Below are 13,558 nucleotides of genomic sequence, written 5' to 3' on the forward strand. Positions count from 1 at the left end.
GCGACTCTGTCGGTGCAGCTGTGGCATACTCGCATAATATATCTCGTTACATTATCTCGCCGCGATAACTCGATTATCGTGAATTTCGCCGACGATGATTCTTTGATATTTACGAAAATGTCCTTGCGTGTGTTTCCAGGTGTCGTCGATAAACAGGGTACTCCGAAATTTGGCCGCGCAAAAGGAGCAGCGACAACAGCAGCAGCAGCAACAGCAGCAGCAACAGGGTGGCGGCGGAATCGGAGCCACGGCGAGCGCCACCGGCGTCGTGGGCGTGGGTGCGGCCAGTCCCGAGAGCGTCTACGACAAGCTCCGACTGCTCAATGGCCAAACCGGCGGCTGGCCTCGACCTACTCCATGGTATAGTATACCAACAATAATAACGCATTAAATTATCGCGCATAATACGTAATTGGTGCCTTTATTCGCTAAATTAGCCTGAACACGCGAGGTCCGATGAAAAGAAGTGGCTCCGTGGCTCTCTCTAATTCTTGTACTAAACTTTTGTCACTTTTCTCCTGTGCGCAGGTATCCGTCCGGAGCAGGTAGTCCTTTCTCTTCGTTACAACCGAGCTTAAGTCCGAACCATTGTACGGCTCTCCCTCCCGATCCAGCGGACATTCTTCACGTGAAAAAAGGTAAGTTCTTTTCCTTCTGCTTCTTCTTCTTTTAAATTGTTGTTTCTTTTTTTTCACACAAATACGACGCGCGTTCATCCTCTTGCTACGTATATAGCAACTTGTAAAATCTCTCAATACTCAACTCGGAAATTTTCAAAGTGGACGCGAGCGAACCACGCGATACTCCGCGCGTCTACAGTCTTAGAGTCTTCGGAGTCTTTGTGCAAAAAAAAAAGGTACGGGGAAGCCGATATCAAAGTGGCGGTGAACGTATATATAGCTGTAAGACCATAGAGAGCCAAGCGCGTGGTATTGCATCGTCGCGTATAATACATACATACATACATATACAGAGAGCTCGTGGTCGTGCGGTGGCGACGGCCTCAAAACCGCACAGTCCGCAAGTTTGCCCGCCTACGCACACCTTTTGTGCGGATCGCACCGCCGCACGCGCCGCCTGCATCCATCCGTATTACATATATACTATGTTATCCGCATCGAGATGCTGCTGCCTCGCGTTTTCTGGTATTTTATTTTGTTTCACAAGCCGATCATAGTAGAATATTATACTGCAATCGTGCCGTCGATCATTTATCATTGAAAATATGTCGTAATATTATATGTAGTGTACGGTACATCGAGAATATTGCAAAGTGCAGTTTGCTCGCGTACAATATAATCCGAAAATTTTCAAAAAGCGCTTGCAGCTCATGAACTTACAGTTATTTGATCAAAATTCAATTTGATCGGGCGCAAAGAAAATATGTATTAATAATGTAGAAATTTAGCGGTGGCTCGCCGAAAATATCCCTGCTTGTCGTGAGAGAGAGAGAGAGAGAGAGAGAGAGAGACGGATGAGATTTTTGGCCTTGCTTTTTCTCTCCCTTTCTATCTCTGTCTCTCTCTTTCTCTCGCATTTATGTATTATACATATCTATAAGCATATACAACGGGCGAACGAGTTTGCAATATAACTGCTGCGAGCGCGAGTCTCTGTGTCTCGAGCGTACATACGCAAATTACACTGATATTAATACGCATCTCTCTCTGTCTCACCCTGTGTGAATATATACGTGTACGTGCGAGTGAGTATACGCGTTTAGAGAGAGAGGGTGGTTGGGAGAAAGCAAGAGAAAGCGAGAAATGCACGACGCGAGGATTAATTAATTCGAAGAGAGAGAGAGAGAGAGAGAGAAGGACTATATACGTACGCGACTACAACATGGGCACGGAGCACCGGCACAGACTGGGCAGCGGTCATGTACGCGCGCGATCATCGAGCCGTAAGAGGCTTTATTCCGCTCGCTCTGTGCCGACGCCGCCGCCGCCTATAACCTCTATATTATACGTATATACCACCCCCAGCACCCACACATTTGTTCTCCACCTACGCGTACATACGCCTGTGTGTATGTGTATGTTTGTGCGTTATACTATGTGTATGTGCATACTCGCGATTATTGCGCGATATACGTGTGTGTGCATGTGCTCATTTTGAAGGCGTGTGCAATATGTGTGCGTCCTTATGAATTTCCAGCAAAGGCTATATCGTACTACTGCCCACTCACACCCACGCGCATCGCGTTCACCTATTGCGATATGTGTAATACGGATTGTTCGTATACATTCTGTATATACAGAGATAACTGCGCATGTGTGTGTTTCGACTCGAGTCGAAATTAATAACGAGTGAGTGGACCGGCGCTGAAAATGATTTATAAAAATCGTATCATGATTAATAATACCGCCAGGCACATCGAGTCGAGTCTTCGGACTGCAGTTATATTTACTATTTATATTCTTCTTTGAGCTCTTTCATTGTACGCATAGACAGTCACGGCCTATACACCCTCGCCTAGATGCATGTATATATTATAATAATATACACGCGGTAGTGGCGAGCTTCATTGTACGGTAACATTTTTCACACCCCATAGCTGGAGAATCGAGAAGAGCTGCAAGTGTAAACTCGGAGCGCATATATCATCGACGACGACGGGCTCGATGACGGGCTTGTTTCGAAGAGATTTTCCTGTGTGCTCGTCTATATCCTCGTACACATCACATGGTCTGCTTGTATTGTGTGTGTGTGTGTGTGTGTCTGTGTATTTGTTTCGTTATAAAATAACTGCTTACATGGGGTCTTATCGGCTGACGCGCGCCAGTATCGATCGGCCGCAAAGCTTTGATGTATTTTGTCCTAGCGAGGTACGGTCTTTATGAGATGTAAATTTGTATTTTCGTGCAAAAATCTCGAACTCGCGTGTGTGCACACATGTGAGCAGGAGTGAGAGAAAGAAGAGCAACGGTGGAGGCACTTGGAATACAACATCGTCGACTCGGCGTACGCACACACACACACACACGCATGTGTACCCTGAACCCAGCGATGATCGCGCGCGTTCGGTAGTAGCAGCAGCGGTAGCGGCTTTTTCTTTGCCTGGCGGCACACATCAAACGGGGGCGAAATTTCTTTCCTTACCCGCGCACGCTTCATTCTGTGTATGTCTGTGTCTGTGTCTGTGTGTATGGATAGCTACATGCGGCTGTGCTCTCTGTAATGCGTTATACACGCTGCAGGATGCATGTGCGCGTGAGTCGCAGGGCGAGTTGCGGGAAGGGGGGCGCCTCGACGAGGCCTGAGTGTCACAAACAGCTTACCATTACCACCATGAGCAACACCCTCGCCTGCATAGACACACACGCACACATAGAGAGAAAAGGATCTTGGGTCGACGTACGTATGCAGTGCGCGAAGCATCCCCGCAAAATTTTAACCTTCGTCGGCGGAATTTTCGCCTCGAACAAATGAACCCTCCTATTGTTTGTTGTACATGATTCAGTTAAAAAAAAAAGAAAGAAAGAAAAAAACAGGAAAATTCTTGAAACGTTTGCACGCACCTCTGCCAAAACTCACGTGTTGTGTATAACGTGCTGAAAAATTGCCGAAATACGTATAAGTATGAGCGATCAGTATTCCGCGAGTATAGCCGGGGCTCCGATCAGCCTCGTAGCCGTACGTGCGCGCACAATCAAATATGTTAAAAGGGTTCGATATGTAAGAAACGCGCTTCTGCATGATGTACGACGTGTGCAGTTGTGATGTTGCTTACATATTGGTTGCGAATGCGGCACAGCAGCAACAGCAGCAGAGGCCCTCGGGGCCGGATTAAAAGCTCTCGGGGTGGCGCGCCGCAGTGTTTATACGCGGATAAAGCGGTTATCGGACACCGCGTAGTATCCTAACGATGCCCGAGGCCTGCGGGATTTGAGGCTGCCGATTGCTCTATTGCCAACAAACCAACGATGATTAGTCGCTCTCGGGCATATATTATCAATTTTTATATCGTCCGACGTTGTAGTTTCGAAAAATATTAATTTGCGGTATCGTCGCCTCGCGACGCGTGGGCGCTACGAATTCCCCGCAATTTACGCAGCCGAGCTCTGCCTCGCGCGATAATTTAAAAAGAAAAAAAAGAGGTAGGAAAGAAAAAGATTTAGCTCTTTTCATGCATAAGTGCGCGGAAAAAACCTCCAACCGCGCTCGCATCCGTTTCCCCGGCTGACGCGTATATGTATAAATTCTAAACTATACTGCTGCTCCTGCTCGCGCGTACACGTACGCGGATATACATATGTGCGCGTGTGGCAAGCGCGGGGCTGAAAAGCAAGAAGCAAAAGCAGATTACGTCGCAATCATCGCACGCTCGCTCGCGAGTGAGAAAGAGAGAGAGAGAGAGTCTGCAAGCCCATGGCTGATATACCTAGAGCGGTACGGTGCGCTTACACCCCTGCTTGCGAGCGCGGAAGAAACAGAGAGAGACAGATACTGAGAGAGAGATAGGCGGAACTTTGCCTGCCAAGATTTGCCGCTTAGTTTGGAATTTACGCGCGTTCCTCCCTCTACGCTCGCTGCTGCGAGCTCTCTACACGCGACTTAACTCGCGACTTGCTGCCGCTGCTTCCAAGACTCTTCTCTTCTATCCGCAAACTCCGCAGGCAGCAATGTGTATATGCGTAAATACGCGTTGGCGGGTATATACATCTCTTAAACTGTATAAGCGTTTATTTTGAGACTTACTTCGAGCTCCCTTTCGTAACGATTCCATATATCAAATGCACAACTCGCTACCCTTACATTTATGCACTTTTACATGAAAAATGATCTTTGTCTAGACGATGCAAGAAAGGATTTTTTCCTAATTCCAATTGCCACTTTCGGAACATCGATCTTCGATGAGGTACGAGAAAAAATCAGGATTAGTAGTAGTTTGAGCTCGTGTAAAATTTGATGAAAGTTTGAAACAGAAGCTTCTCATTTGAAACAGTAGCATCTCATAACGCAAGTAGCTATGTATTCTCACTGGGCTTTGGAGGCCATTATTGTCTGAAGACGCTTTTTGCTCCCTCTCTCTCTCTCTACCTCTTCCTTGCGTAAAAGTGCGTCCTCTCTGTATACGCATATAAGCGAAACAACAAAACTCGAGCCTGTGCTGCTGCGTATAAACGCACACACACGCACATTGTTGTATTCGCATACACAAAGGCCTCCGCCCACCGCGCGCCGAGCTAAGGCATTCTCAGGCGTGGCGTATATGCGAATATCTTTTTTACTCGTATTTGCGCAGCGGCGGCAGGCTGTGCTGCTGCTGCTGCTGCTGCTGCAGGTTGCAGTATGCAGAAAAACAATGCACACCATGGCGCGTTCCTTCTGATGGGAATTCTCAACAGCGTACGCAAAGGTAGCCAGTTCGAGTTATTCTCTTTTCCCTTTTTTTTTTACTATATTTCCAGCTCGTCCTTTGGGAATCTTTAGATGCGACGCATGTATACAATCGGAAGCTTTTTGCTTATGCATAATATTACCACATAACCTGTGGGATTTCTAACGATTCAAAGATGTTTTCGTGATTAACAATTTTTTCGCAATTTATCTACTTATTGAATCTCTTTGTGCGTGGACTGTTTCTCCACGTTGATGATACTATTTGACGGGAACATAATAATTATCATGATCATGGGTTTGCCCGAGCGATTAGAATTATTGTTCCTGCGCAAGATCGAGAGAGCGAGAGAGCAGGTAAGCGGTACTCTGCGAATCTAGTCAGGCGTATAATTAAGCGATACCCGCTCTCTGTCGCGTGTGTTTACGTTTTCATGAATGCAAATCACAATTTACGAGCTCGAGTCTGCATACAATGCGAATCCAAGCGTCGGAATATAGAGAGAGAGAGAGAGAAAAAAAATGTAAGGCAGCATTAACGCAAGGAAACCACAATGAGACCTTTGTCGTGCAGATTGTACGTGTACGTGTTATATTATAAACACACACACACACACACACATATTTGTCTCTCGGTCTCTTTCGTCGTCGATCCCATTACGCGACGCGTAGCCGCAGATAATTACCTAGCGATAAGGAGACGTCGTCGTCCCTTCTCCCCTCGGCTGTTTGATATGTGTGCGCGATCGAGGCACATCGCCGTGTTCTCCTATACCTACATATATCTATACACGGAGCGTATACGTATGCATTGGATTCGCAGGTCAGTGAGTTGTCGCCTCGTGTTCTGTCAAATGCTCTCGAGAGCAGCCCGTGCTGTGCCGTGTATAAGAGAATATATATACGCGCCCTGTGCTGCAGCACAGCTCGCCCGCGTTTATATGTATATAGCAGTCAATGGCGACGACTGCGACGTCATGTCAGCTCGTTCCCGATTTATCGGCCTCGTCAATCTTATATAGCAAAAACGAGTGAGAGAGAGAGAGAGAGAAATCGCTATGTAGCGCACCCAGAGTCCTGACCTCCTGTTCGAGCTCGGGTTACCCTGAGCTTGTAACTGTGTGTGTGTATTTTTATATTATGCTGCACACTCATAACATACTGTGACCATATAATATTTTATTCATAAAGTGCGGCATTTTTCATATAGCAATTTTAACGTCTTGCCTGGAAAAAATACGGCAATTCGCACACACACATACATAGGCGTACGTAGCGTGCAGGCACCTACATATACTCGAGTGAGACGAGTCGGATGTTCGCCATACGTGTGTGTGTATACTGAAAAAGTATCGAGTTACCGCATTTATTATACGCTAACGTGCGTAAATTAAAACGTTTATCTTTTCTCAAAATTTCCTGAAAAATATATGTTTACACCGCCGCTGCTGCTGCTGCTGCTGCCGCTTGCGGTATAATCGAGACCCGCGAGAGAAAGAAAAAATGAGAGAAAATTACCCTTCGAGATAGCAGCGAGAAACCGCACAAAATGGGCGTAAGCTGCACGAGTTTTGCGTTTTCCCGAGAGCACAATCGAATCTCTATTTCTGATCTTTGCTCTTTGGTACGCGCAGGTAGCTATGAAACATCTATATACACACAAGAGCGCGATAAGATCCGCGCAGCCATGGAGATCGTTTATATGTGCGTACATGGAGCTACATTACGGAGTCTAACCCTCATTACACGCGAGGCTTGTCCGATGGCGCTAGATATCATCGTCCCATGTGTGAGAGAGAATGTGTTTGTGTGTGCGGTCAGGGTACCACTCAACTAACGCAACCAAACACTCGTTATCGACGCTGACGATCGACCAATGTATTCATACATAAAGCACACACATAATGTTATATTATACGATTACATTTTCATCGACGCGCATTAATGCGAGCAGCGGATCAAAACAACAGCGAGAACAACTCAAAAATACATATTCTCGATACGTCAAGGAAAGCACACAAGATATGAGGTATATTTTTTTCCCCCGTTTGCTCGTTGGTGCGCGAAAAAAGTTGAATCTCGCGGGTTACTTTGATAAAGCTCGTTTAGCCGCTGATTCGATGTAGTGCGATTTTCAAATGCTTTCTATGAAAAAGAAAAAAAGATATAAAGAACAAATGACTGACAGTCGTGGTTTGATACTGCACTCTTTTTTTACTTGCCAAAATTTCAGTCCCACGAAAATGTGTCTGTCCAACTGTTTGTGAGAGAGAACAAAGCGGCGATACTATATATAAGCGCGTGGACCTGACGCAGAACAGATCCTCGCGTCGATGCAACAAAACCGTCATTTGAATCTGACCGCATCATTCGGCCACAAACGAGCTCGAATAAACAAACTAAAAAAGAAAAGAGAAACAAAAATTGGGAAAAAAGAGGGAGGAAGAGAGAGAGGAGTGCAACAACTGAACACATCCGAATCGAACCGACGTACAGACACATACACACACACACACACACGTGGCCGTTTTAATAAATTTCCGATCGAGCGAATTCGATATACAAGCTCGTACTTCTCTGCAGCAAGTACGCCGCTAACTGCGCACATCATTGTTTTATCGAACTTTAAAAGGCCTACGCCGTACATGTATCTGTGTGGGCTTGCGCGTTTTGGCACGACAATGGATATATTTCTGGCCAAATGCGAAGGCAAATCAAGCCACCCCCTTGCTCAAGCGGGGGCGGCTTTCATGTGTGTATATCTCTTTTTCTCTCCTCTGCATCCGATCATAATCGGCTTTGTCGACAGTTGAGAGAGAGAGAGAGACCATCAGTTTTGTAGGCACCATTTTTTATATACACATATAAATAAAATACTCAAGAGCGAAGTATAGGAAGCTTGGCAGTGTTGCTCGATATTTTTCAACCCGATATTGTGCTTGCACGCGGCTTATGTACTTCATTTTTCTCTTTTTTTTCTTCTAAGCTTATAGTCGGTGCTTAAACTTTTTTTCACGCCGCGCCCGCATGAATTTCCGACGAGAATATAGATGAATGTTGATTTTGAGACATTTTTCCAAGATTCAGCGTCACCTGTCGCATCGACGACAACGACGACGACGACGACGAGCCGAGAAGAGAAAGCTCATGGATGATTAAGCGCGAAAAGAGGCGCGCGGGTGTGCGTCAGCCTCAGAGTTTTTTACATGCGATTTCTGTCGCTGATCAAGTGACAGGTACACACCGACAGAGCCTCTCAAGCCGCGCGCAGGTAAACACGCGCATTTGTATTGGCAACATTATCAAAATATATAATAAAAGGCGGAAACTTTGAAAAGTCGTTTGTGGTTTCGCGATTCGATCGCTGAAATTGCCTGTGCAAAGATTCCAGCGTACACCGTGCGTGTGTTGCGAGAGGGGGAAAAAAATTAAAGTACACACACACACACACACACACATAAGAAAGAAAGCAATTCGCAGCTTCGTCGCGCAGGGATCGTGCGGAAAGATCTATGTGCTCGCATGACGGCTCGAAGCTGAGGACTTTTGAGAGCGAGAGAGAGAGAGAGATCGAATTACACGCGGGAGAGCGTGCATAATCGCAGCAGTGAATTCCTCGAATTCCCCTTGTGTTCGAGGCACGGTCGAGAGTCGATCGAGCGTCGATCGATCTTTTGAAGGTATATATCTGCATCGGGCCAGACAGCCAAATAGGACCTGCTGTACACGCTCATTGTGCGCTCTGGCCTATTTTCGAAAATGAGCTTCGCACGCTGCTTATACTATACTATACACGACCAATCGATATGGGCTCTTTTAATATTATAAGCGATCGAGGCTTTGTCTTGCTGATACGGCATAATAACGCGTATTGCTTTACAAATGAGAAAAAGTCAAATAACTTCTCGTTGGCGTCTCTTTCCTATACGTCACTTTTTCACGTGCGACAACAACAACAACAACAATAACAACGACTACGCGACAAATGTCCAAAAGAAATCGAGTGCGCGATGACACACCACGTCGGTCTGTCGGTCGGTCGGTCGATCTTCGAGTATACTTATATATAGCTGCTCTCTCTCTTCGATCAGTCAAGACCACCCCAGCGTGTTGTGCGACTACGTCTCTCTCTCTCTCTCTCTCTCTCTCCTTCTTTCTCTTGATCGTGTGCCATTATTTCGTCACCCTGCGAACAAATACACACATTTAATACTAGCAGCATTCTATCCCCTTCAATGTACCACCATAATAGATGCAACTTTGCCTTGTTTCCTTCGACTTGTGCTTGTCTCGGGTTAATTACTCTCGCGTAGGACTGTAACGCCGACTAGCTTTCGACGTTCTAGAACTCGTGAGCAATTTTTTTTTGCATGCCACGATTCTTTCGGGAAATAATAATAAAAAAAAAAGGAAAGATTCTCCGTTCGATGGGGAGCAATTTTATTCTCGCTACATAACGAGAATATGAAAAAAGGAGAACGAGGCAAGAATCGGAGCAACTAAACTGTACCGGAATAATAAAAAAAAAAGGAAAAAAAATCACCCCTAAAAGGCTGACTGCTGTTGCTACTGTTGCTGTTGCTGCCGGTTTCCTCCGACGCAATCTTCGCCCAGCTCCGCAGCGTGGTCCTGTGCTGATGTATACGTACACCCCATGTATACGCGGGAGCGCGTCTGAAGCAGCGCCGTATATAGCAGGAGATACGCGCGCAGCAGCAGACATTTGGCTGAACGTCATCGCGCGCAACCCGTGACACTGAAGCAGAAGAAAAAGCAAGGGCAAGCTGTTATAATAATTGTGCGCTTCGCGAGTTTCTCTTCCTCTCTCTCTCTCTCTCGCTCGAGCTCTGCAAAATACTCGCCACGCAACGCGCGTATATATAAAACGCTGCGAGAAATCAAGATTTTGACATTGGTCCGTCGTCGTCGTCATCGTTCCCATAGATAATACAGAAACAGTGGTAGTAGTGGCGTACAGGGGTCTGTCTGCGAGTGTGTGTTGCATGTATACCTGCGGGGTGCGCCAAGTATACGAGTCGACGAGCTCGACTATAGGTACTACCGTACACTACCGGCCTCCCGCTATTTTCTTAATCTCGCGCGCTCGCATAATGGGAAATAAACAAAAACGTATACTACGGCGAGTGAGCCAGCGAAATATATGCGCACCCTGCGGACTCTGCTCTACCTTTTGGGCTTATCCTTGCCGCGCCGCTCGCTCGGAGAAGAAACTTGCACAGTCAGGCCAGTCTGCAGCCCTTTCGACCTTATACACACACGCGTATACGTGAAAGACTAATAATAATGACGACAAGTTATGCAGTAGCAGATGTTGCTGCGACGCGCGATCGACGCTAGCTGATGGATTTCGGAAAGGAGAAAATTTGCCGAGGAATTCTGACACGCGCATCGGGCACACGCTGCGTTATTGACATTGCCACGAGATAATTCGCCTCGCTCTCGTGCGCGTTACGTATATGAGAAATTCGTCACTTTGCTCCGAAAAATGTTCTCATAAAAAGTACATTTTCCTGAGAATTTTGCGCGCGCGTAAACGTGCATATAATAGCGAAAAACACGTGCATATCTGCAAATCGAATCGAGCTGTGCTCCTTGAAACGCGTTGCGCCTGCTCTTTAATTTCGGCAATTTCGCATATAGAGTCGAGCTCGTCGCAGCGGGCCGTGCACGCCGCTGACTCGTATCACGCGGCGATTCCCACCAAGCGACACGCTACACAGGTATATATGTAAGACTGGCGCATTGTGTTGCACGCTGCAGCCCAACAAAAATACCAAGTGACTCCGCGGCAGTCTTGGCGACGTAAAATGAAGACAATATTGCAATAGAAGCAGCTGCCATACATCAAACGTGTTCGCGCGTGTGCTCCAATATTGCATTTACGTGCGTAACTTGTCATACTTTGCTTCGGCAACGATGGGTAAAAAGAGTGGGCGAATATTGTAATATGCCAGAGAATGCATCTTGAAGAAATTAATGTTCCCGCGTGAAAAAATATACATGCTGAATATTTTTTATGCAAACGTCTGCTAATGTCTGATAATGAAAAAACAAAACTATACTTGTTGTACTTACAAAGTAATTTTTACTTGACCACTTGCAGACTTACAGATAAAGGTATCTGCCATCTAGCGGTGGTTGCTGGCTTTAATTATGATTGAATTTTCATCAATTGTTTGATCAATTAACGCAAAAAATGAAACCCTTATAGTTCGATGTTTATTTTTAAATTAAAAACTACATGGGGTTTAAAGCTTTTTAATTCTGTGACTCAGTCTATTTATTGAATAAGTTTTGCATACAATTTTTAAATCATTTGTGTACAAAACTACACTTGTATATTTCGTGTAAAATTTTTAAACTAAAAAAAGTCAAAGTTTGCTACATTGTAAGTGTTGAATTGTTGTTTATATCCATTTTAAATTTGATCAAATAATGAATAAGTAATATGATCCGTTTTAATAAAAACTACGATGAACCGTTATTCCGCATAAAGTCAACAATTTTTAAGAATTTTAAACACTCAACACTTCCGCCATAACATCACTATAAACTGATGCGTCGAGCTTGTTTCTTGACGATGCGTATCGATTCGCGCTAAATGTATTCGGTTACAACTTTCTCAACCATATATTGTGTGGAGGCACCTCCGGAGCGACGTAAAGAAAAATTAAAAATACAGTGTGAAACGTTTTTTCAAGATTTCACCTGTCCACGAAGTGCAACGCAACTACGAAGTGAACAAGATTGTTTTACTGAGCCAATTATATATTAGCAAGTGGATAATTTCGATGATAATCGTGATACGAAAATATCAATTATGATTTTATTAACAAGTTGAATTATTCATGGACGCGTGTAAACAGGATTCCTACAAATATAAATTTAAAAAAATGTTCTACAAAATATAATAAATCATTCTGTTCTGCAACAAGATCATTTTTCTGATATAGCTTGTTGATTTTTCATGAATTGATTAGAGACATGTTGAAATTATTGTTAAAGGTTAAAGAAAAATAACAATGCAAGGATATTTTAAATAGAATCACTTAAGATTGGTTTATTATCATACGAAATGTGTCGATGATAATATCTAACTTATCTTGAAAAAAATCGAAAATAGTAAATTTTTGTAAAAAATCGTTTTGAAATTTATTAGAAAATTTTTCTCAGCGTTCGGTGCGCAACTTGAAAGTTGTATCAAGTTTCATGCGCAGAACTTATTATAAATCTGCATGTAGAGGGACAAACAAGCTCGAGCGCGCGTCTAGCAAAACAGCATTAAACCGCTGAAAAATATTCTCACTCCCGTATTCAAAAGTTTTCATCGTGCACTCGTTTCTTCCTCGCGGCCATTGTTTTCGGCAACAAAAGTTCCTCTGATCCTCGCATGTATACCTATATACATAGGAAGAGAGCGAGAGACTGTATATATACGCGGCTTGTATGCGCGGCTGCTACATAGCTCCAGTCCTCTTTCTCTATTGGCAACAGCCGGCGCGTACACATAGCGTGCAGAGCAGTAGCAGTAGCAGTAGCCGAGAGAGAGAGCCCCTTTCCCGCGGTAGCAGCAGCAGCAGCAGCACACACGCGTCAGGATATTAATTTTTCCGGAAGTTGGAGTGAGAGTGAGAGAGACAGAGAAAGAGTCACCCCCGCGCACGCCCGCAACCCGCAACAGACAAGTTTCAATTCATCCAGACTTTCCCTATTCTCCGTAGACTATGGGTATTTTTTCTTTCTCTTTCTGACTCCCTCCCTACTGCACGGGGCTCTGGCGCAAGCTCATACTCCTTCCGAGGAGGATTTCATTTTATACTTGATGAAGAGAATAAACCGCACGCGCTCGAATTCGCATACCAATATATATATCTGCGCGCGCGTATATAGATAAAAGTCAAGGGAAAACTTATCGTTTCTTAATATAATCCCCGCATTATGGCGATTGAGTTCTCTAGTACGGGAATAATGATATTATTCACGAGGCTCGATAATATTGCCGCGCGCTCGCGTCGTTTTTTCTTTACAGCTTATATAAAAGCTCGGCGCCTTCGTTTTTTCTTCTCCTTGCGCGCAGAGAGAAAACCAAATCGCGTATATCGAATCGATGGCGTTGAAAATTCAGCCCCCGTCTGCCTCTCTGCACGTGGGCTCCGTCTGCCAAGGATAGCCTTAATAATGATAGAAAAAATCG

The 13,558-nt window shown here is 44.9% G+C and overlaps 1 protein-coding gene across 4 annotated transcripts in view; it reads left to right on the forward strand.

Annotated features, from left to right (window-relative positions):
- Positions 1-13,558, forward strand: part of LOC106650295 (paired box protein Pax-6-like) — an 85,377-nt gene that overhangs the window by 49,347 nt on the left and 22,472 nt on the right. For all 4 annotated transcript variants that reach the window (XM_023462306.1, XM_023462305.1, XM_023462308.1 and 1 more), the window contains exons 5-6: positions 140-360; positions 529-638. In XM_023462306.1, the coding sequence (XP_023318074.1) occupies positions 140-360; positions 529-638 (331 nt within the window). The remainder of the gene's footprint in view (positions 1-139; positions 361-528; positions 639-13,558) is intronic.

Source organism: Trichogramma pretiosum, unplaced genomic scaffold (assembly GCF_000599845.2).
Source record: "Trichogramma pretiosum strain Unisexual culture from Peru unplaced genomic scaffold, Tpre_2.0 scaffold3, whole genome shotgun sequence".
Lineage (NCBI taxonomy): Eukaryota > Metazoa > Arthropoda > Insecta > Hymenoptera > Trichogrammatidae > Trichogramma > Trichogramma pretiosum.